Source organism: Phaenicophaeus curvirostris, chromosome 24 (assembly GCF_032191515.1).
Source record: "Phaenicophaeus curvirostris isolate KB17595 chromosome 24, BPBGC_Pcur_1.0, whole genome shotgun sequence".
In the NCBI taxonomy this organism is placed as follows: domain Eukaryota; kingdom Metazoa; phylum Chordata; class Aves; order Cuculiformes; family Cuculidae; genus Phaenicophaeus; species Phaenicophaeus curvirostris.
The window spans coordinates 6,919,787-6,944,292 of NC_091415.1; the positions used below are offsets into that span (position 1 = coordinate 6,919,787).

Consider the following 24,506-nt stretch of genomic DNA (forward strand, 5'->3'; position numbering starts at 1 on the left):
GATTGTTCATTTCTATCAAATCAGCGCCATCCTTCCGCACGGGGGAGGTGTCAATCGTCACAGAGAGGCCAGTCTGTCCATCTCTTTTCAAGATGTTCACCTGGACATTATGGACTCGGACGTGCAGTTGGAGTCCTGGAGAAGCCTGACCCTGCAACCAGAACAGCAGCAATGAAGTGTGAGAGCGCGTTGGGAACGACACAACCGCTGACAAAGCTAGAAGTGTGAGCACTCGTGTGCCCGGGGCGTTCGATTTCAGCTAGAAAATGAGGCGCCTGTGAAGCAATGGAGAGAAGCCGGAGGCTTTCCCTGCCTGACCCAGGGGCCCCTCAGCATTGCGGAGCAGAGCAGAATCTGAACCCATCCCAGGCAGGGGCTAGCAGAGCCACGTCTCTGCCCAGGGGCTCTGCAGGGATGCCCAGCACCTGCGTCCCACCCCTGAAAAGGCGCTGTTAGGGAGGAGTGTGGGAGCAAGGACACTGGGGAGAAAATCCACCACCCGGCTGGGGCAGAGGATGCGGGCAAGATGGGGCAGAGGATGCGGTGACCCCACCATCCGCAAGGAACCCTTTCCTGGGGCTGCTGCCCAGCCCAGCCTCCTCCCAAAGCTGCAGGATCACCTTTTCCAAGGCCTCTGGGCCCACGGTCAGCTCAGCCCCATCTTCTTTCTGAAGCTTCAAAACTTGGCGATCCTCATAGCCAAACTCCCTGCAGGAAGAGGAAAGCGGATCTTGTCAGAGAGCGGCCCGTTCCCTCTGGGAGTGGGGGAGCTCAGCCAGAGGGGAGACCCCCGCCCTGTCCCTGCTGTGCCCGTGCTCCCCTTCCGCGCCAGACTGAGCAAAAGGGAAAGGAACCAGGGAAGGACGGGAGCCCCGGCTGAGAGGAAGATGACTGCAGGGAGCACGAGGTCGACTGACGCTCCTGCACAGAGCCAATTCCAGTCAGGAAACATCTCTTACCTCAGCTCCTGCAGGCCTTTTTCCACACTGACACTACTCTGTACCTGAAAGGGAAAAATGCTCCATTGGAGCTTCCCCTGCCAGAGCCACCAGGGCTTCCCAGGAGAGGCTTCCCTAGGAAGAGCCGGCAAAAGCGCTGCTTTGGGCCACCCTGCGTGGCAGCTCAAGAGCCTCAGCTGGACCCTGGCAGCAACGCCTCCTCGCAGGACGTGCTGGCCCCACCGAAGTCACCCACCTCTGTGGACGTCTGGGTCGGAACCGAGCACCAGGTCCAGCCAAAACCGAAAACTGCAATTGCATCAAGAGATAGTTATCAGAGCGGGGTGGCCAGCGATCCTGGCAGGTGCAGTCTCCTGGCCGTGCCTGGGCTGGACGAGACAAGGCTGGGATCTCCAGGCGTGCTCAGTGCCCCAGAACCCAGCCCTGTTCCTCATCAGCGCTTGAGGGAGCACCCAGACCAGGCTCCATGCGCTGGGAGAGGCACCTCTCCATCGCTCCCCCTGCACGGCTCTCCCCTCCGGCAATCCCCAGCTGAGGCTTGGGAAGAGCTGCGCTCGTCTCTCGCGGACGGAGCGAGCCACGTGCTCCAGTGGCTGCAGTAGCGCCTCGGCCAGGACGCTGCTGGTCTGACTGGGAGGCCAAAAGCCAGTCCCAGGCGTGGCCGTGCTCAGGAAGCACGTGGGCCACATCCTGGTCCCAGAGGAAAGCTGGTATCCAGCACAGCTGGGTCGTCGCTTTCCCAGCTTTGCTCAGGAAAACTCACCAAGAAAGACAAGGAGCAGCAAGGCAAGGATTTTGAAGAGCTGCTTGTGGTGCAACACAGTCTCTTTCCTGCAAAAGAGGGAGTCGGGTGTCTGTCAAGGACCCAAGTCTTGGGTAAAGCCCTTCCAGGTGCATTTCCCTCCTGGGGCTGAAAACCTGCTGCTGGCAGCGAGGTGATGGAGCAGCATCCAGGAGGAAGAGGATTCCTGTCCACACCATTCCACACTGCCAGCAGCTCTGGCCCAAAGGAAGGGCTTCAGGAGCACCTTCCGAAAGCAAAGGGAAACAATGTGGGGAAGGGAAGAGGTATTGCAAATAAAGCCTGCTTTGCCACAGCCTCTCTGGGGTGGCCCTTGCTGTCGCTCTGGCTGGAAAGCAGGGCTCTTTTCCCTCGATGTCCCACAGATGTGACGCATGGGACTGTGTCTGCCGGGGGGCTCTGCTCTTGGCTCTCCTGGGGAACAGCCCCAGTACAAGCAGCGTCTGAGCTTCAGGGCCCAAACGGGAGCCCTGGGCTGCTGGCTGGAGAACACCCTCTGCTCTCCCCTGGGCTTGCACCAACCCTCAGACATCCCGTTTGTCACCCGCCCGCAGTAGGAATAGGTCGTACGTACACAGGAAAGAAGATGTTCCTCTGCCACATCCCCAGGGAGGTGATGGAACTAGACACTAGGCGGCGCATAGTGCAGGCTGGCCCTGGGCGAAGAAACCAGAGCAAAGTGAGTCCCCTCTCCTGCGGTCTCTTCTCCAGGAAGCTCCCTGGAAGCGGGGAGGCGAGCACCGAGGGACGCCCTCCCTCTCTGGGGCCAAGAGCGAGGCAGCCTGCCCTTCTCCTGCCCCTGGGCCAGCCGGCCAGAGCTCAGGCTCAGCACAGCTCCCCAAGGTCCCCCCTGAGGACTTGACAGCAGCAGCGGGGCTGAGCTTACCTTCATTGCCCTCCGTGGGGTTTTCCTGCTCTGATGGTGTTGGAGCTTTTCTGAGCGGGTGACATATCCTGCACCCTCCCCAGCTGCTGAAGGGGGCTCCTGCTTTGCTGAGTCAGGGATGTGGATAGGGGCTAGACCATTATGTGGTGCTAAGACTCTGTTAATTACTCCTTTCCCCACTATTGTTCTCTCTGTTAGCAAGCAGAAAACTTGTGTTGAATGTCTGATAGATACTGGTGCACAAGTATCAGTGTTGTCACAAAAGACAGCTAAATTACTAGGCATAAAAGGTGGCCAACCTTATATTGAAATTATGGGAATTGATAATATAAAACACTGATGTCCCATGGCGCTTTTTACAATTGGCTTACCAGGTCAAATGAAACAGTGCCTTACACGAAGTTTTGATTGGTGCCACGCATGTAAACATTTTAGGTTTTGATTTGTTGCTGGGAAGACAGTGGAAACTCCCTGATGGTACAGTCTGGAGTTTTGCACATAACACAAATCCATTAGAATTTTCCCCTGAACCACAAGTGAATCAGGCATCTGCGAAACATTCTTCCTTAATGGAGGTTTCAATTCCTCTTCCCCATTCAAAAATATCCACTTCCAGCTGCAGCAATAAAAGGAATAGACGAGGTGGTGCAGGATTTGGAAAACCGAGGCATAATATCACGAACACAGTCCCCATACAATTCGCCCATTTGGCCAGTAAAAAAACTGAACGGAGGTTGGAGATTGACAGCTGATTTTAGATGGCTAAATAGAATATCATTCTGGACAACCAATCTTAGCAAAACTGCCTCATATTGGCAATGTCCCAATGATACTGACCAAACTCAAAAAGGTTTATACGTGGGAGGCTCAGGATTACTCTGGGAAAACACATCGAATCTTAACCAGATGGATCTTCCCATCCTTTTAAAAGGACGGAGAAAGTTTTCTTTTGTTTTACAGGCAATGAATTACACCTGGCACAGAGGACTTGACTGGATCAAAACTGGCTGTCCAGCAGGACAACTTCTGTCTACATTACTTGCAGTTATCACCTTAATTGTAGTTGTAATGTGGGAATCCAAGTTTTAATTTGCTAAGTACAACAGACATTGTTTATATATGTTTTATGATAATTGTGTGAACAGTTTTATGGTTAAAATCTGACTTCTCTTCTCTTCCAGGTCTGACTTCTCTTGAAAATGGAATCTACCCCCAAACTTGGCTGGAAGAGGAGACTGTTGTCTGTGCCTATGAGCCTCTTGCCATCCTTCTGCCATCTCAGACACCCTGGATCCCTGGTATTACTACATGTATGACTACAGTCCTACCTCATCTTTCTGGTGATGTATTCCTTCAAATTGAGTTCAGCTCTGGCCTTCCTCCTATTTCCGCAGGGAGTTTCTGAACAAAAATTTGTTATTCCAGGTCTGCTCCTGGGGTGCTAAACATGCAAATGCATGGCTTGGCAATGCAGCTCCTGGATCCTGAGCAAAAGCCACCACTGTGTGCTCCCAGGAGTTAATATCTTTAAGTAACACTTTCCTTCTTTTCAGTCTTTGAATTTCCTGTAACCGTTTCCTTACAAATAATGGATTTATTTAAAATGATACTGAAAATGCTGGCAAATAAACTCGCTAAGACTCATTCTGGAGTTTTAGAAAGCAAACATCCTTTATTACAGCCTGGACACAAGGGGGATAATTCCACTAATCATGTGTAATGAGACGAGAGCTGGGGACAGAAGATATTTCCCACCTACATGCATGGGTATAACATTTCCCATAAATCTCATGCATATTCTATTACTTTCCAAGGACTTGTTTTAATGTTATTATGAACTTCACAACAGCCAAATCTCCACTAATTGGGACAGGACCAATTCTTTGTCTGACCTTACCATCTTTAGATAAAGAGAGACTTAGAATCATAGAATCACTTGGTTAGTAAAGACCTTTGAGATCATTGAATCCAAACATACCTGTCCACTCTTAAACCAGATCCCTGAGCACCTCATCCACTCATCTATTAAACTACTCCAGGGACAGTGCCCGAGAACCCTTTCGGTGAAGAAATTTTTCCTGGTGTCTATTCTGAACCTGCCCTGGTGCAACTTAAGGCCATTTCCTCTTGCTCTATCTTATCCTATGAAGTAGGGGTCTGTGAGCCTCTGAAATCCACCAGCCCCTGCCTCCCATGTGTAGGAAGCCAGCTGGACGGGCAGGTCTGTCCAGTCTTCTGGAAGTCGGCATCTGCAGCACCATGTCCAGCTCCATGTGCTGGGCACATCCTTCGAGTCATCTGGCAGAGGTTTCCCATCCTCCAGGGGAAGGATGCTCATCCCTGTGTGCTGGGGCAACGTCAGCCCTGGGGAATGGCTCTAACTCTCTACAAGGCCCTGGGGAACCCTGTGGAGGTCCGTGGCCATCATGACCTGATGGATGGTTACGAACCAGAGGACATTTAATGAGCACCCCAACCACTGAGCAGCTTATGCTAAATGAAATAAAGGCACCTTAGCATAAGGCCTCACAGCTTTTGCACCAGAATTAAAGCTAACTTTGCAGAAGAAGCAGCTGCTGTAACTGACACACTGTCTTCAAGGTTTCTCTTTGCAACAATAGAGAGTTGTTCTGCCTTATACTCCTCTCATTTCTCACGGGAAGCTTTCCTCGGTAGTCCTTGACTTGTTACTTGTAGTTTACCAATTTGTAGACTGAAATACTCACATAGCTATTTCTCATGGGAAAATATAATAATGTATTGTAACCAATGATTACTTGTTGCTAATGGAGAATTGTCAAATCAGCTTGCAAAACAATGGCTTGCTTGAGTTAGGTATAAAATGTGTTGTGAACTTCGATTAAATGGCTTCACTTGGATCATATTGATCGTTGCGTGTTGTCCCGTATTGCAGAGGATAGGGACATCACATGACCAATATGATCAAGTGAAGCCGTTTTATTGAGATTTTGCATTACATTTATACCCCTCTTCAGAAGGGGCGAGCCGTGGTGTTACAAGCTGATTTGTCAGTTCTCCTTTAGCAGTAAACAATCATTGTTTACCTACAGTATTATGCTTTCCCATGAGAAACGGCTATGTGAGCACTCTGGTCTACAAAATAACAAGTCAAGGACTAGCCGTGAAAAATAACAAGTCAAGGACTACTGAGGAAAGCCTCCCGTGAGAAGTGAGAGGAGTACAAGGCAGAGCAACTTTCTGATAATACAGAGAGAAACCTTAAAGGCAACGTGTCCTCTACAGTGACTAATTCTTTTACAAGGCTAACTTTATTCAGGTGCAGAAGCTGGGTTGTGCACATCTAAATATCCGTGCCCATTTTGATCTAAAAACTCCTCAACACCATATATTCTTCCGTCAATGACCAGCTGCAGTGGTTGATGTCAGCATCCTCTTCACAGTGTGCCAGTGCGCATTGTGGCAAATGGTGCCACTCTGCAATGTGGCTGTGCCCTGTCAGCTAAGACCCACACGTTCCCTCCAGTGGGGCCCTGAGTGCCCAGAGAATATGTTCCTAATGCCACTGTTCCTAATGCCCCTGAACAGATGGGGTGACTTGCTCTGCCCTGAGCTGCCGGACCGGCCATGGCTAGCAAGGCTGGGTCCTCCAGGTCACCTGTGCTCTGCTTGGCCTGGGGTCCCCTCTAAGCGATGGCCATTTGTGCACATTGTGCTCAGCTGGGATAGCAGCTGGGCTTCTCTCCCACTCGCAAGACAAAAGGTCCTCTGTGACAAAAGCCTGCGCTGCACACAGGACGTGAGCAGCACATTCCCCTTATGATCCTCATCCCCTTCCTGTGTTCCAGGCCTTGGTTCAGGACCAGGAATTTCCTACCCAGAGTTCAGGCAAAATCTGATTGAATCTAATGCCAAAGCTTTCCAGGTCCAAAGGAAGCACCACCCTGCTGCTGCCCTCCCAGCCCTCCTCCCTTCCTCCCAAGGCTGGGAATACATTCCCAGCAGCCGGAGCAGCCTGGGCTCCTCAGCCATCCTGCAACCAGGCTGCCTGCTCGAGGTGAGCTGCTGCAGCTTAGGAGAGGACAATGTGAGGAAAGGGTCCCAGGAACTCCAGAGAGCTCAGCCCCAGAGAGGACAACCTCTCCGTGCAACCTATATTTTTACTTTAATGCCTGCTTACATTTTTAGAGTAGAAAAAGGCCAGCCCAGGCAGGAGAAATGAAATAGGAGCTTTTGCCAACTGCATCTTGGCCTGACTTGACAATCCTGGCCACAGCAATTAGGAGCACTGGAGTATCCAGCTTCTCTCCATCCTTGCCTACGACAGGGGCTGGAAGAGCCTCTTGGAGCACAGATGCCCGAGAGACTGCCGGAGCAGAGGCTCAGGGTGGGGAGCAGCTACAGACACCAGTAAAACTGTTCCCTTCTGCTGGCATCCCCTCCCAGAGCTCCCCATGGAGCTGCTGCTGGAAGGGGCTGCCTTTTGCTGGCCTCCAAGTCCAGGTGATGGAGTACTAGCAGACTGAACCTTCTCTGAAAGCTCCAGGACACAAAAAATGCCTAAGAAAGGGAAGATCCTTTCTCTGTCCAGTGCCACCTGGTGTTCTGCTCCCCTCTCAGCCTTCCTGTTGGTGTCACCTTCCACGGGTAGAGGGGGAGTGCTGGGTCCAAGTGGATGTTTCCCAAGGGGAATAAAGAGTGGTAGTTTGTACCCCAGCAAGATAAGAATTAGGCAGGGACGAGCACATAAGGGAATGTCCGAACATGAACTAGGACTGCAGAGTCTTGCCAGGGGTCTGAACATGCAGCATGTGACAGAGCATTTGGTGCCGGGCTGGCATGTGGACCAACCTCGGCCTTTCATGGTGGAAACAGTGCTTCCTGGAGCCTGAGCGTGTTTATCAAAAGGTCCTGGGCCTTCTTGGGCTCCCATGTTGCCCTGGCTCAGAAACACAGAGCCAAAAATGGACACAGCATCTCTGTAGCCCGGCAGCCACACATTGTAGCCCTGCAGCCACCCATTCTGTAGGCTGCTCTCAGGATGTTTGGGCACGGGGGGCATGTGTGATGTGAGGGTATGACAGGTGCCGTTGGATGTCAGGGTGGTGGAATCACTGAATCATAGAATCGTGGAATGGTTTGGGATGGAAGGGTCCTCAAAGCTCATCCAGTTCCACCCCCTGCCATGGGCAGGGACACCTCCCACTGGATCAGGGGCTCCAAGCCCCATCCAACCTGGCCTTGAACCCCTCCAGGGATGGGGCAGACACCACTGCTCTGGGTGACGTGTGCCAGGGCCTCCTCACCCTCACCGGAAAATATTTCTTCCCAAGATCTCATCTCAATCTCCCTTCTTTCAGCTGGAAACTGTTCTCCCTCATCCCATCCCTGCTCTCCCTAATCAAGAGCCTCTCCCCAGCTTTCCTGGAGCCCCTTTCAGTACTGGAAGCTGCTCTAAGGTCTCCCTGGAGCCTTCTCTTCTCCAGGTTGGACAACCCCAACTCTCTCAGCCCCCGATGGGAGGTGCTCCAGCCCCCGGATCATCTCAGTGGACTCCTCTGGACTCTCTCTAACAGAGATGGAGGCACTATCCCTGCTCTAGCAGACACCAGGGTGCACAGTGCCGGTAGTGCTTTGGCCTTTTCCCTTCTCAGCTCTCTCCCTTCACAGCTCCATCCCCTGCCATCCAGCTGGCTGGAAGTGTTTTCCAACACCCCTGCAGCAGCCTTCCCTCACGCAGTCCTGCTGTGCTTGTTTCTTATCCTGGTGTCCCTGCACCCCCCATAGCGAGGTGGTGGTGGGATCCCCTGGGCAGATGTTGCCAGTGTGTTTGCTGTTTCCCCCGCTTCTCCACACCTTCTCCTGCAGCTTTTGCTTGCCTTTAAAGGAAAATTTTGAGCATAACAGGATACCAACCGAACAAGGGAGCCACCGTGGCTATTCCAAGGGGCTTGTGCCCCCCGCCCGTGGGATGAGGTGGGATCCCCAGGGCAGTGCGGGGGCTCCCAGGGCTGGTGGTGGGGTCTGTGGTTGGGTTCCTGGGGCTGGTGGCAGGTGGTCCCAAGGCTGCTGGCGGGGTTGGGGCTGGAGGTCCTGGGGCCAGTGGTGGGACAGCGCCCGGAGCAGGGGGTTTCGAGGCCACTGGTGGCGAGGGGTTCCTGGGCTGGTGGTGGGGCAGTGCCCAGGGCAGGGGGTCCTGGGGCTGGTGGTGTTAGGATCACAAATCACCTTGGGCCCCAGCAGGAGTTAATTAGCCAGCTCAAAGAATGCAGCACTGTGCAAGTAAGGAACAAGTTGACCAGAGATAAGGCGGAAGGCAGGAAAAGGGGGGTTTAGAAACTGTTTGGCACAGAACAGGACTGCAACCTTGAAGATTGCCGAACTAAGACAACTCTGTAAACTCAGCTGATTTATTATCTGGCTTGCAAAAGCCTGTTTGGAAACTGCATGTGTCTGTGTGAGTGTAAATACATTCCTCAGTGCACCGATTCGGGGTCGTCCTCCATTGTCTGGGGCGACCCTGGCCGGTCAGTTACCTGATTTCCTATGCGCATTTAATAAACATTTACGTTGCTAGCAACTCCGACTCGTCTCTTAGCATCCTGAACCCTTGTAGCGGTGGGGCTGGTGGCGAGGGTGCTGGGACCAGTGGCGGGGCAGTGCCCAGGACTGGGGGTCCGGGTAGCAGGGCAGTGCCTGGGGCGGGGGGTCCTGGGGCCAGTGGTGGTTCCTCCTTCTCCTCCTCCTCCTCCCCCTCTTCCTCCTCCTCCGTCTCCTCGGTGACATCAGCGCTGCCCGGCGCCACCGCCCCGTCCCGCCCCCCCCGCCGCCGACAAAAGCCCCGGGCGGGCGGCGGCCCCAGCCCCGCTCCGACACCGGCCCTGCAGGTAGGTGCGGGCGGCATCCCCCGAACCCCTGCATCCCCTCTGCATCCCCCCAACCCCTGCATCCCCCGAACCCCTGTATCCCCTCTGCATCCCCTCTGCATCCCCCCAACCCCTTCATCCCCCGAACCCCTGCACCCCCTGAACTCCTGCATCCCCCCGGCTCCTTCATCCCCTGAACTCCTCCATCCCTCGAACTCCTCCATCCCTCGAGCTCCTGCATCCCCTGAGCTCCTGCATTCCCCGAGCTCCCTCATCCCCCGGGGTCCTGCATCCCCTGGGCTCCTACATTGCATGAACTCCTGCATCCCTTGAGCTGCACCCCCTGGTTGCTGCATCTGCCGGGTGAACCCCTGCTCCCTCCGCACCCAGGGGCAGATGCAGGGCCAGGGGCTGCAGCAGGGGCACGGACCCTGCCATGCGGTGCCCACCGAGAAAAGAGGCAGTGTGAGCATCGCTCCACATGGTGCAGATGCGGAAGCCAAAGCTCTTGCATCAGATCTGGTGAACTGTGTTCACCCGGGCAGCAGTGCAGCGCCACCACTTCCCACCGGGGCACCAAACTTTCTGCTGGCGTTCATCCTAACTCCCCACTAAGAGTTCTTGTTCCGTTTTTGCAAAGGGAAGCCCCAGGGTCGTGGTCTTGGGCCAGGCTGTGAGTGGAGTCCTTGTGCCTCATCCCCTCACCAAAACGCAGGCTTTGCTGTCGCTTCGCTTTGCAGCCTGAATAAAGTTGGGAGAAGGAGCCAGCTCCATCCTCTCGCCTGGTGTGGAGTGATGTTGCTTTACAGAGGAGTTTTGCGTTGCCGAGGGCCTGTTTGAGCACAGCTTCAGGTGCCACTTTCCAAACCTCAGAACTGGCAGCAGGGCCAGTGCATAGGAGGGGGAGTTAATTAGCGCTTGGCAAAAGTACTGGGTGTCGTGGAATTGGGAGGGATGGATTGGGTGAGAAAGTGCAAGTGCTAAAGTACCGTTAGGTGTGAGATTGGCTTTGGATGCTACACCTCTTGGCTCTTCCAGGTCTTGGTGGCGAGGATGGAAAGGTGATGTGGGTCTGTGAGCACCCCTGGCTCTGGGGAGGTCTCACTGCTCAGTGAGGAGCACTGAGTGCTGAGCTTGCTGCTCAGCAGCCCGTGCAGCGCCTTCCCTGCTCCCATGGGCACCATCTGTCCAGTTTGGGCTCAGCACCGGCCTCTCCTGGCTCTTGGATCGGGGCCGGGATGTCCCAAAGCCTCTGAAATGGCTGAGTTCCTGGTCCTGGGAGGCACCACGGAATGACAAGGACATGACTGATCGAGGCTTTGCAAATAAGGGCTTTGCAAAAGCTAAAGTGAACTTGGTCAAGTTATGGATTTGGACTGCAGAAGTCAGTAGCTTTTCTTAGCATACCTGAAAATGCTTTTGGCTCTTGTTCTGCTTCAATTCCAGGTTTTCTTTGAGGAAGCTGGTTGTGATAGGGACCTTTCAAGTGCCTTTGTAACCAAAGCTTGGGAGCACTGCGGTCAACAGGTGATGATGATGTGTTAGGCACATCACAGCTGGTGAGGGCTCAGTGACAGCCGTGTCTGGCAGCAGCTCAGCATGGTCCTGGCCTCACACTGGCCCCTTCCCAGGCACAGCGCACCGGAAAGCTGCCTGAGCAGTGGCACCAGAAGTGATACCTGGCTCTGTTGCTTTGGGAGGTGTAGAGTGGGGGAGCTGTGTATGGGGATCACTCTGGATCTTTCTGACTTTCTCCCATCCTCTCATGCGAAAGCCCTCAGAGATGTCTGAGTCAGTCTCCAAACCATGTCAGACTTGTGGGGTTCTGCACAAGCCTCCCTTGTGTCTGTGCTTCCCAGCACTATGGCTGTTGAGGAAAGGATTCTGCCTTGGGTTTTGAGGCCCCTTGCCTCATCCAGAGTGGGTGATGGGCCACCTCCAGGCTGGGCCGTGCTTGGGATGGAGGATGCTGGCTGTAGGACTCTGTGTTTGCTGCAAAGTTGTGGTACATGGGATGTGGAGCTGCAGGAAGGAGAAAAGTAATTGTGGGGTTTGGCAGCCCTGGGTGTCTTTTGCCTGTGCTCAGTGAGGTCTTTGCAGGACAGTCACCTCGTGTTCCTCGTTCCGCTTGGTTCTTACAGCGATCTGGAGGAGGGCAACTGTGGTCACTAAGTGTTGCAATTGGACAGAATCTGATGCTCAGCTCCATGGTTCAACGTACTCTGAGGAAAACGTTGACACAGTTGCAAAATCTCTATCATATTTAAAGCAGTCATTATTTAGGGAATTGTGATGATGGGTCTTATGTAAGGGTTTTACTTCCGAGGTGGCTGGTGCAGGTCCTGAGCTCTGTGAGCAGGATGCTCCTATTCTTTTCTTTTCTACCAATACTGACCTTTAGTATAAACAGCTTTTTGGTCTCTGGTGTGGCCTGTTGGGCCCTCCGCATGTCCCTGTGTGTGTTGGGGACTCAGAGGGAATTCCCTGCAACTTAAATCTTACCTTGGACTTGCCCTGTGCCAAGCTGGGAGTTATCACAAGCCCATGCATACCCAGAACAAATTTTCACAGTCTCTCCCCACAGAAAATCCATCCTGGTGTGTGCCGGGAGTTCCTGCTGAGACACCTATTGATGTGGCTTTGCTGGGGCTGCATCTGTGCTGCTGGGTGCCCCATGGTGGGAGTCACCTGCCAAAACAAAGGTGTTTGTACTGCATGGAGGCAGAAACAGCAAAAGGTCTTGATCTCCTCCTTTGGCAAACATCAGACAAGTTTCACCCATGAGCACCTTTTCCTCTCCACAGACTTGCAGACGCCTCCACTCCCAGGGTCTCCGTTTGGCCAGGTGAACCCTGTTGTTTGAGACAAACAAAGCCTCTTCCCTTGCTGCTGCTGTGAAAGAGAGAAAAGTGTGTCCTGGAGGGCAGAGGGGAGCAGCTGGCTCCAAACCACCCCTGCAGTCTGTCCAGGAGCGGGCAGTCTGTCTGTCCAGGAGCGTGCTTGCTGATGCGGAGCAGGGAGCGAAAGCAGGAGTGTTGAGACAGGGGCTGTCTCTATGAGGCTGCCGACCAAAATCAGGGCTGGGGGTTCACAGAGATGGGGTTTGCCGGCTGCTGTGTTTGGAAAGAGATGGGGCACCCGCACAAATTATAGCCAGCGTTGCGTTATTCCTGATGAGGGCTCTGACACAGGTGGCAAAGGGACCAGTGGGATCCCACGCGGTGCAAGCTTGGGCATCTCTGCTGCCTGGGCTGGCGGGGAGTGCTGCTGGATGTTTCTGCCCTCCAAGGAAACTCCTGAGCCAGGTCGGGCCCTTCCCTGCTACAAGGATCAAAAACAAGCTCTGCAGAGAAACAGCTTGTGCCCTTTTAAGGCAATGCAAAGGCTGGGACTAGGACGACCAGGCTGGGAGGGAGGGATTTGGCACGGGCTGTGTGGTGATGGGAAGCCCAGCCCGCAGGGCACTCAGAAAAGAGACTTCCCGGCTGCTAGGATCACAGCCCGAACACGGCTCCCTGGAGCCAGCACAGCCTCCTCTCCGGTCCCTGCACCCGGCACAGCTCTGTCTGTCTGTCTGTCCTGCCCTGGGACCTTCTGTGCATCCAGGGGCGGGTGTGCAGCCAGGCACGCGTGGGGCAGAGTCTCTGCGCAGCCCTGCCAGCCCTGCTAACCGGGTTGAGATCCATTTCTCTTTTCCATTATCTCACAAAATACTCTCACACAGGGAAGAGCAAGACTTTCCGGTGCACTGGAAGGTACAGAGATCTCACTGCGCCTGTGAGCAGAGGGTTTGCAGTGCTTCATGCTCCCTCACCGCTCCGTCTGATGCTTACGCAGCCCCCAGTGCCGCTGGGTTTGGCACCCACCTCCCCGGCTGGCAGGGCATTGCCTGGCTCTGCCGTGTGGTTGGGGACCAGGGACCTGGCAATGGGGCTGCAGCCGCCCATGGTGACCCAGGGACTCGGAGCTGCTGCAAGGAGTGGCCGTAAAGGCTGAGCCCCCGGTGTGCCTGGCAGACCCAGATGCCCTTCCTCACAGCCGTGCGTCTGAGTCGAGGGAGGGGATGAGACCCTGCACCTGTGTGGGGTGGCACATCGGGTGGTGTGAAAATGGTGTTTGGTTTAGGGGACCTCGTCCTGCTGTGACGGGGAGGCTGACGTCTGCTGCCTGTTCTCCTGTGGGAGTAGGATGGGGAATTACAGAAATGCTGATGGGGAGGAGAGGCCTCAGGAGACCTCCCAAGCTGCAACTGTGCCCTTGACCCTTCTCGTATCATTGGGCATCAACAAAGTGTGTTTGGTTTTGTTGTCTTTGTAGTAACCCTAGGCTGCTGTTAGATCCTCCTCAGCCACACTCAGCCAGCCCACCGCCCTCCTTGCAGGACTTTGTTGTTGAATGTCTTGAGGTTTGTGCTGGCCCACCTTCAAAGGTGCCACGGCCCCTCTGTGTTGGAGCTCTGCCACCAGCATTAGCTGCTCGCAGTGTTTTGGGGTTATCTGCAAGTTTCTAGATCAAGGGGCCTCTTGATCATGTCTCATCAGATATGTTTCAGGAAAGAGGAGAAAGAAATAGAAGCATTTATGTCCTGCCAAGGCCCTGCATGGTAGCTTAGGTTGGTGCTCAGGTGTCTGCCCTGCACATGTCCCTAGGGCTGCTGACTTCCCAGCCTCCGTGACTGTTCCTGCATCCCGAGGGACTGAGATGCCCGCGTAGAGGTGGAACTTGTGAGCAGATGGCCAGGAGAGGCCCAAGCTAACGGTGCTGTGGGAGACACTGCGGTTGGTGGGATCGGGGGTCAGCTCCTGCCCTTTGGGCAACCCCGGTTATACTCCTGCCCTGTGGTAGCAGAAGTGGAAGAGGTGTTTAAAGAGCAGAAGCTGGAACTGTTTCCAGCTGGGGTGACAGCCTGTACACTGGTTGTACGCCGTTGGCCATTGCTGCGTTGCCCAGTCAAGGGGTGATAGAAGGGCTGTGGTCTGACGAGGTGCTGGCACCGTGGGTCCCTCGGCGATTACCGCCTCCCTTCATTGTCCTGCTGCCTTTTCCTGGCACAGAAAGGAGCTGTGAGATCCCACAGCTTCCAGGACAGGGGGATTTCTGCTGCTCCTGACTGGCAGGACCAGTCATCCCTCAGAGGCAGCTGATGCTTCTGTGTGCTGTCCTGATAGGTTGCGTGGCCATCCTGACTCCTGCCAACTCTGATAATTACCAGACGTGCCAATCTGTGCAAACAGCAAACATCCGTGGGTGGTCTCCACATGTGCAGGTGTGGAGCAGCTGCTGGAGCGCTGCTGGTGGGTGCCCACTGCATCTGCCTCGCTCTGCCCCATCCCTGCCTCCAGCCCAGCCCGGCCTCCCACCCTGACGCGATTTCTGACTCTGCCTTCTCTGCAGGATGCCGAACTGGGGAGGAGGAAAGAAGTGTGGCGTGTGCCAGAAGGCGGTTTACTTTGCCGAGGAGGTGCAATGTGAAGGCAGCAGCTTCCACAAGTCCTGCTTCTTGTGCAGTGAGTACCAGCCCTTCCCTTGCCCTTCCCACCCTGCTTCCTGGCTCTCCGCCGCTGGGCGCCCCGTCATGTCCTGTTTATGGGCTGTGTAAATGCTCGTTAGGATTCCTCTACAAAGGAGCTGCGGGAGCCATATGGCAGGGTTTCTGCTTTCTTACAGACTTGGGAGTTAGTTCTGCTGAAGGAACTCAGATCACCCCGGGACACCAGGGACTGTCCAGGCTGTCAGGGCTGACCTCAGCCAGCACCCCCACAAAGACACCAGGGAAAGGCTAGGCTGAGTCCTCTAGACTATTTCCAGATGTTCAGGGCTGGAGCATGAGACAAGGAGTCTCCAAACAGCAGTGGCAGCAGGTGGCATATCCCATGCACTGCTCTGAGGTGAAGCTGGTTTTAGTCTCTCAAGTGGCTTTGCCTCACTAAAAACATGATTGGGTCTTGGGAGCTGGCATGGGACCTGTTTCTGTGTCTCAGGAGACGATGGGAGGAAGATGTGGTCCTGTCCCAGCTCTTCCACTGATGGAAAGCCTAATGTGAAGTGCTAAAGCATCATCTCCAGACTGACTGGAAGTCAACTATTGTGGAAGGTGTCCCTGTTGTATGTTTGGACCCAAGTGTCATCTCCTGGGAAGGGTAGCAGAACAAGATCTGGCTGTGGAATAACTTAGCACAGAGGTCTCTTCCACTGCCTGCTCTGCAGAAACCTACAGATCCTCTCGGATTCATGCTGCAGCTCCCCAGAAACCTTTCCTGTCCTTTTTGGGGGACCAGGGCAGCAGTGCAGGGATGGGTGAGTGTTACATTGCTGAGAGGAGCTCCTTAGACCTGGGGCATCTACTCCCAGAGTGGCTGCAGGATCTTGGAACATAAAGATAATCACTGTCCTCAGCATGTGTTTTACCAGGCCCTTGAAGACAGAACCAGTGATTCTCATGTGTCAGCAGGAGCAGACGTGTTTCTTGTGACCACTGATGGCTCATCAACATGTTGCTCCTGCTGCTCTGTGACAGATCATAGAATGGTTTGGGTTGGACCTTAAAGATCAACTGGCTCCCCACTCCTGCCATGGGCAGGGACACCTCCCACTGGATCAGGGGCTCCAAACCCCATCCAGCCTGGCCTTGAACCCCTCCAGGGATGGGGCAGCCACCACTGCTCTGGGCAACCCAGGCCAGGGCCTCCCCACCCTCATGGTGAAGAATTTCTTCCTAATCTCTAATATAATCTTCCCCCCTCCAATTTAAAGCCATTTCCCCTCATCCTGTCACTCTAGGCCCGTGTATAAAGTCCCTCCCCAGCTTTCCTGGAGCCCCTTTCTGTACTGGAAGCTGCTCTAAGGTCTCCCTGCAGCCTTCTCTTCTCCAGGCTCAACAACCCTAAGTCTCTCAGGCTGTCCTCACAGCAGAGCTGCTCCAGCCCTCAGGTCATCCTCATGTCCTCCTTTGGGCATGTGCCAACAGTTCCATCTTCTCATGTTGGGGATTTCAGAACTGGACACAATATAGAGGAGTGCATCGCCAGAGCTGTCCTTGCAGCAAGGTCCCACTGAGGTTTCACATTTTCTCAGCTGGTCCCTGTACTCTGTTCCCAGTCCCACCATCTCATTAGGGAGCTCAGATGTGATCTTTTCTATGTGGGCACCGAGCAGACCGAGGTTCTGTGAACAGGCACACAGCTAGAATGAATCCCAGTAGACCTATTCTACTGGATGTTGAGGCTCTGGAGCGAGTCCAGAGAAGAGCAACAAAGCTGGTGAGGGGGCTGGAGAACAGGCCTGATGAGGAACGGCTGAGAGAGCTGGGGGTGTTTAGCCTGGAGAAGAGGAGGCTGAGGGGAGACCTCATTGCTCTCTCCAACTCCCTGAAAGGAGGTTGTGGAGAGGAGGGAGCTGGGCTCTTCTCCCAAGTGACAGGGGACAGGACAAGAGGGAATGGCCTCAAGCTCCACCAGGGGAGGTTCAGGCTGGACATTAGGAAAAACTTTTTCACAGAAAGGGTCATTGGGCACTGTCAGAGGCTGCCCAGGGAGGGAGTTGAGTCACCTTCCCCGGAGGGGTTTAAGGCACGGGTGGACGAGGTGCTGAGGGACATGGTTTAGTGATTGATGGGAATGGTTGGACTCAATGATCTGGTGGGTCTCTTCCAACCTGGTTATTCTATGATTCTATGATTCTGTGATTCCAGCTGGGTAATACCAGTGTCCTCATAGGTGTCTGCTGTGTCATAGTGTCTGCTGATCCCTGCCATGCTCCTGTGTCCACCTGGCACCAACACTGGATAGTTCTTGGCCAGTTCGCCTAGGATGTGGCATGCACAGATGGATGCAGATGTGAGAAACAGAGGCTGTTGCTGCATCTCTGCTCCTTGCATGGTGTCAAGAGAGGTCACCGTGGCCGATAGGTTTCGTACGTGAGAGTTTCCAGGCTGGAAACCTTGCTTTGGCTTGAAAAAACTAAGAAATGGAGCTGTGGAGAGGCTTTCCCAGGTGGGCAGAGGGGTGGCAGGCTGTGTCCTTAATGTGGCTGCTCTCTGCGACAGGAACCTGTGTTTCTTCTGCAGCCTCCGATAAGGAGGGTGGAGAATGTTACCCTGCTCTCCCCACCACCACCGGCTTTTGCCACCCGAGTCCATGTCAATGCAGGACCTCAGCACGGGGATGTGGTGCTGCTTTGCTGTTCTCCGTGGCTGAGTTGCTTAGAGAAAGGTGCTGCCATGGGGTGCTGGCACCTGGGACACAGAGAAATCAAGCCAAAGGCACTGCCTTGAGAAGGGAACAACTGGCCAAAGCGGAGAAGAAGCTCATCCCACGTCGCTCATGAAAAGCTGCCTGGAGGAGAAGGACCTGGGGGTGTTGGTTGACAGCGACTGAACATGAGCCAGCAGTGGCCCAGGTGGCCAAGAAGGCCAATGGCATCTTGGCTTGGATCAGAAACAGCGTGTTTGGATGTTGAGGCTCTGGAGTGAGTCCAGAGAAGAGCAACGTAGCTGGGGAAGGGGCTGGAGAACAAGAGGAGCGGCTGAGAGAGCTGGGGGTGTTCAGCCTGAAGAAGAGGAGGCTGAGGGGAGACCTCATTGCTCTCTCCAACTCCCTGAAAGGAGGTTGTGGAGAGCAGGGAGCTGGGCTCTTCTCCCAAGTGACAGGGGACAGGATGAGAGGGAATGGCCTCAAGCTCCACCAAGGGAGGTTCAGGCTGACATTAGGAAAAAATTTTTCACAGAAAGGGTCATTGCACACTGGCAGAGGCTGCCCAGGGAGGGGGTTGAGTCACCTTCCCTGGAGGGGTTTAAGGGACGGGTGGATGAGGTGCTGAGGTGCATGGTTCAGTGTTTGGTTGGACTCAATGATCCTGTGGGTCTTTTCCAACCTGGTGATTCTATGATTCTATGAACTCACCAGAGAGTGGTACTGAGCGAACCACAGCCAGGGCTCCTGTGCTTTGCAGATGTACAGAATCCCACCCCACATGTACCCAGCAGTTCTGCCCACCCTGGCTGTGGGGTCTCCAGCTGCGGCCGCGGTCGCAGGACACCCCACAGTGCTGCTGCTGTCCTCAGCCCCGGGCCACCGGCTGTGGGTGATGCTGAGCTGCACCCAGCTCCTGCACTCCCAGCCTGTTACCCAGTGCTGCTTTTGGGCCTCTTCAGGGAACATGAACCCATTTTCTTTAGGGGAGGAAAACAAATACTTTGACCTGATGTATCAAAAATAAATCAAAAAGGAGCCAAACCTACCACAGGGCATGAGCAGAGGAGATTGGCAGGGAGTGACTCGGTGACTGACTCGGTGGCATCAGCCCAACTGAGTCAATGGTATGTGCAGAAATGTGCTGTAATGCCATTTGGCCTCTGAAAGTATGAAAGTAGCAGCAGCTCTTGTCTAATTGTTTTGTGGAGCAACTCTGGAGCTCTTAGAAAAACAAAGGGTCCTTAACTCGATGAGTGTGGTGCCCTGGAATTTCTGCTATGCAGAAACCGGGGAGCTGGGGTTGATTTCTAGGAAGCAGACTGGGAAAGAATTTTTCTGCTGCCTCTTAAAGAGCCTTTGGCTTGTGCAGATGGGGGCTGCAAAAGCATAGGTCAGAGCTCCAAACCCACCCAGCACAGTGAGAGAGAAAGACAGATGCCATTGAGGTCATTCAGCCCTACCCCTAGGACAAAGCACTTCGCATGTGCCAGCAGGAGTGCACAAATTCCCCCCCTGGGGGTTCTGTGTGAATGCAAAGTTGCTCTTGATGAGCTCCTGGGTAACGTGGAGACAACCCCAGTCCGTTGGCATGGTGGCTGTGGGATCAGTTGCCTGATCTGGTCTTTCTCAGCAGGGATGGGTGCTCTGTCCCCAGCTCCTGCTGTGGTGGGACAGGAGAGCTCACAGCTAGGAGGTGGCCCTGCCAGATCCTCCTTAGAAGGCAGGACACGTTTCCCTTTCCACCTCCTTCTCACAGCAGCAGTACACGGGGTTCTCCATAGCCTGGAGGAGAAGGACCATATTTAGAAATTGGGCTGAGGAAGGCTGGCTCTTGTCCCCATGTTCAGTGCTGCGGTTTGCACTGCAGGGAGGAGACCTCTGCTGTGTTTGCATTCCTGTGAGATTGGTAAAGGCCAAGGACCTTTTCCGCTGGTGAAGAGGCCGGCAGATGGCTGGGAGCCGTGACGTTTAAGACCTGTAAGTGGGATGGGGAAGGCTGTGTCGCAGCTGTAACAGGATCTGGTTTTGGGACTGTGGACTCTGTCCCAGGCACCTGCATCCAGCACCAATGCAGGTAAACACTGGTGGTGACTGCATTCCTGGTTGGGTGCTGCTCACCTCCTGCTCTGGATTGCAGCGTGTTCCAGGAAGGGTTTGGAAGCCAATGTGGAGACTGAGGTGAGGTTTGGGACAGGGGTCTGGAAAACCTAAAAATTGGGAGAAGAATCTATGTAGCCTGAGCGCAGCACCAAGGTCGAGCTCTGGATGGGTCAGCTGGGACTCCAAGCCTCGCTGCTGCCTCCTCCTGTCCCATTTTACACCCCACATTGATCTTGATGCTTGAACACCCAGCTGAGTTAGTGGTCCTCACCTGAGACCACCCTTTGCGCATGCCCTCATCGTGGCAGGGACCAGGGTGACACGACATCATGAACTCTTCCATCATGGTCTTGGGGTCTGGAGAGGCAACTGTGCACAACATGTACCAAACAGCTTCCAGTGCATCAGTTGTGGTAGTGGCTGCAGGGCTGCTTTTAGTCTGTCTAAACACAAGGAACGTCACTTTGCTGACATTGCTTCCCCTGAGTGCCCATCATTGCGTGTTTGCAGCGGACGAGGAGCATGGCAGAGCTGCCCGGAGGGAAATTGCAACCCCTCCCTGGTTTAAGTGCATCTCCACGCCACCAGCACCAACAGGGTTAACAGAGCTTTTTCTGAGTATCAACCTTGCAGCTTTGTTGGTTGCTTCCTTTTATAGCCGGACACTGTTCTTGTTGTGGTCCTTATCTCTGGCTGCTTTGCACACCCTCCCTTTAACAAGGATCTTGTCAAGGGTTTCCTTGCTCCTTGAAAGTTGAGCTGCACCATCCCTTGTGATGACTTGTTTTCTCCGGCTAATTAGTGAGCTCTGGGTGCTAATGACAGCCCCTCCCCTCTTTTCTAGTGGTCTGTAAAAAGAACTTGGACAGCACCACCGTTGCTGTGCATGGTGAGGAGATCTACTGCAAGTCCTGCTACGGCAAGAAGTACGGCCCCAAGGGCTATGGATACGGGCAGGGAGCAGGGACCCTGAGCACCGACAAGGGCGAATCTCTGGGAATCAAATATGAAGAGTAAGTTTAAGTCTCGTTTTCAAATCTGGGGGCTGTTGAGGGCACCTTCTCCCCACATCTGACCGCTTGTGGTGCTTGACTATGTAGCCCATGCTGAACTCCCAGCAGTGGCAGAGTGCCGTGGGCTGCCCTGCCTTCCTGCTCCTCAGGGAAAACCCACTGAACCCTGTTTGCAGGGTGGGATGGGGTTTGATGAACACGTCCCCATTGCCTGAGCACGTCCCCATTGCCTGAGCACACTGCCCATCCCCTCCTCGCTTGCAGTCGTGAGGCTCAGGTTTCCATGGGGCTCAACAGATTGTGTCTAAAGCTCCAGCCCTTCACAACTGGTTTGGGATTTGTGATCCCATAGCTCTTCCCTCCTTCACCTTGCTCCTCCAGCCCTGATCATGAACTCCTTCCCATCCACAGGGGTCAGCCCCACCGACCCACCAACCCTAATGCGTCCAGAATGGCCCAGAAAGTTGGAGGTGCTGATGGATGCCCTCGCTGTGGTCAAGCGGTGTATGCAGCCGAGAAGGTGATTGGAGCTGGAAAGGTGAGAAGGGTGATGGAGTAAATGGGGCACACAACCCTCACAAGTTGCTGTGTGGCAGGGAGACCTTCCGAGGAGGTCTTGACCTGGCCCACAGGCTGCTTGCTGCAGGCTGGTCTACCAGCACCTCCAGCTGGGGCTGGGCTTGGGGTGCACGGCTGTGCTGACCTGGGAGCCTGGCATCAAAAGGAGAGCTGGGCATGCCTGGACGTCAGCTTCTCCTTGTAAATAAGAGGCAAATACATTTTATACTAAAGTTTTGAAGCACTGCTCAGCAGAGGTCACCGTGGACCTCCCAGTTGTTAGATGTGTTGGGAGGATGAACAGTGTTGTGAGCCATGGCTGCTGCCACTGCCAGCTGAGCAAGTGTGATGTCAAACAATCCTCCACCCTGTACCACAGGCTGGGATGGACCGGCACAGATCTGGGGCAGGGAATGAATTCCAGTGGTCAGCACTGGCCACAGGCAGGGCAGGGTGGTTGGAGGTGTGGGCACAGGTTTGGTGCCTCTCTCTTGGGCTGTTTTTGCTGGTGGACTGAGTCTGCTTGGGGTCAGATGTGAAGGATGCTCTGCAACAGCCCTGGTACTTCCTATGTCAAATTCATCACTTCTTCAGGGTCCTTTGTGTTCTGAGCTATGGGCTTATCCCAGCCCAGCTCTGGGAAGCCTAGTAAGGCATGGAAACACCTTCTGCTCTGTCAGCCCTGGGACCCCAGGCGAGATCCCTGGCTTGAAGCAACATTCCCTCTAAGGCTGGGTACATGTGCAGAGCTTGCCAGGGCAGCTGGGTCAGGCTGCTTGGCTTTATGCTGCAGGGCATGGGATGACCATGTTGGGGAAGCCTCACTGGAGACATTGGGTCACCCCTGCTGTGTTTCCTTCTCCCTGGGGTTTCTGTGTTTGTCCCCTGTCCCCAGAACAAGGAAAGGAGGCATCTGGTCAAGAGAAAGAGCTCCCAGCATCATCATGCCCTGGCTGACAGTGCAGGAATTTGTGATGGACACATTAAGGGTCAGCCCAGAGTGAGAAGCCAAACTTACCCGTAAAATCATGATCTGAGCTTCCTGGTGGGCTTCTGGCACCGATGTTTATGGGGAATCAAAGCTGGCAAAGTAATTACACTCAAGTGACCCAGAGAGGATTCCAGAGCATGTATTTCATGTGCTCATGTTTGCTGGATGACTCCATCTGCTGCCTCCAGCCCCTTAATTTCACATTTTCTTCCAAAAAAGGTTTCCTGTTTTCCAAAGTGTTTGTTTGAATTCCTCTGTGAGCAGCTCTGGCTACTCTAGGTCTGTTCAAAGTCTGTGAGCTAATTTATCCCCAGAGGACTTGTGGAGTCGTGGGGGAGTTTTATTTTTAAACACTGGCTGATTTCTGCATTCTTGGTGTCTGTTTGTTGCCTTCCTTGGAGCTGTAGTTGTGCGGGGGCAGGTGTCCCAGCCCTGCCGCCCCCCCCGGCTGATGTACAGCAGCAGTGGATCTCAGCTGGATAACTGGGAGATTTATCATGGAGCTTTGGAGAGGGCAGTCGCCAAAGAGGGAGGAGATTGCTTCATACAGATAATTGTACAAATTATTTCACAAATGACTGCTGCAAGTGAGGGCGAAAGCTCTCTAAAACCAGATCAACATGGGAACAGTGTCCACACCTGATGATTCCTCTTTGTATCTTCCAGTAGTGAAAGGGGCTCCAGGAAAACTGGGGAGGGGCTCTTCATCCGGGAGTGCAGGGATAGGACAAGGGGAAATGGCTTTCAGCTGAAAAAGGGTAGCCAAAGCATCGCTGCCCTGTCCTGGGGGTTGTCTGACCAGGCTCTGCTCCTGTCCCACAGTCCTGGCACAAGTCTTGCTTCCGCTGTGCCAAGTGCGGCAAAAGCCTGGAGTCCACCACCCTGGCAGACAAAGACGGGGAGATCTACTGCAAAGGTGAGTGTCCCCTTCCTTGTGGGCTTGTCCTGGGCTTTGAAGCGGGGAGGCAGGTGATGAAAACCCCTGAAAACCAGGATGGGACTGAGGTTTGGGGAGGTGGTGATCCTCCAGTTGCTTATGGGGGCTGGCTGTGCCTGCAGAGCCAGGGGATTTCCCTCTGTGCTTTGGGACTCTCTGTTTGCCCAACAAAACCAGCAAACCCCATCCTGTTTAGGCAGTGCTTGCTTCAAGAGGAGGAGTGCTTAAAGTGGCATTTTGTACGAGTCAAGGTGTTCCCAAAGTAAGGCCAAAAGCAGTCTGGGAAGAGCACAGTCCTTTTGTAAAAGAGCTTTGTACAAGGCGTAATTATCACTGCAAACCAATCCATCCAGGAGGCAGAGGGAGGGAGGACAGGTGCCGCATTGGCTCAGTGCTCATGTTCCTTGCTCTGCAAGCGAATGTTGGCTATTTCTTCAAAACAACTCACTCTGCAAAGGCTGCCTGCAGAACTACATTCAGCTGCTGGCCTTACCCATCTCTCTCTTCCCATCCTCTGCAGGTTGCTACGCCAAGAACTTTGGTCCCAAGGGCTTTGGCTTTGGGCAAGGCGCTGGGGCGCTGGTCCACTCGCAGTGAGGCACCAGGAGCCGGGATTTCCACTCGCTCAGGGCTTTTCTGGACCAGCCCATGCTGCCCGACCCTCGCCGCACCGCAGTGACCATCCTCACCATCATCAGTAACCACCCGCTGCTTCACAGCACGAGCCCCTTCCTCCCCGCCCTGACCCAGCGTACCCCGAAGCTGTGGGAGTCCCAACATCATCCCCGTCGGGTCCTGCTGGGGCAGGTGCTGGGGGGAGACAGCTCGCACCCGCCTGCAGCGAGGCTCCTGTGCCCGAAACGTCCTGCTCCGCATTGCCCATCCCGCCGGGATGCAAGCTCAGCCGTGCCACGCCGTGTCACCGAGCAAGCAATAAACAGCAAAGCTGACCCACGCCTGCCCTTGCCGGAGAGTTTATTCCCCGTGTGGGGCTGAGGAGGTGCGCTGGGTGACCAAGTCTGGGGAACAGGAGGTGGAGGGAGGACAGGAAATGTTTGCAATCGTGGCTTGTGATTCAAGTGCAAAGGGAGGAACTGCTCGGTGTCTCTGACACGGCCCAGCTGTGGCCACCTGGGCTCTGGGGGGTGACTGGGTCAGGCTCTGCTCGGCTCCCGGGGTGGGTAACCGTTACAAGAGCAGTGGGTGATGCTGGGAGGCCAAGG

At 54.4% G+C, this 24,506-nt stretch overlaps 1 protein-coding gene across 2 annotated transcripts in view; it reads left to right on the forward strand.

Annotated features, from left to right (window-relative positions):
- The window catches only part of CSRP1 (cysteine and glycine rich protein 1), a 269,990-nt gene extending 245,753 nt beyond the window's left edge, over nucleotides 1-24,237 (forward strand). The window contains exons 1-6 of one of the 2 annotated variants that reach the window (XM_069875808.1): nucleotides 9,491-9,513; nucleotides 14,887-14,999; nucleotides 20,629-20,797; nucleotides 21,209-21,335; nucleotides 23,169-23,262; nucleotides 23,804-24,237. In XM_069875808.1, the coding sequence (XP_069731909.1) occupies nucleotides 14,888-14,999; nucleotides 20,629-20,797; nucleotides 21,209-21,335; nucleotides 23,169-23,262; nucleotides 23,804-23,880 (579 nt within the window). In that variant the 5' untranslated portion in view covers nucleotides 9,491-9,513; nucleotide 14,887 and the 3' untranslated portion in view covers nucleotides 23,881-24,237. Of the gene's footprint in view, nucleotides 1-9,490; nucleotides 9,514-14,886; nucleotides 15,000-20,628; nucleotides 20,798-21,208; nucleotides 21,336-23,168; nucleotides 23,263-23,803 lie in introns of those variants that run through there. The other variant, XM_069875809.1, reaches the window with a different exon arrangement.
- The last annotated feature ends 269 nt before the right edge of the window (nucleotides 24,238-24,506 follow it).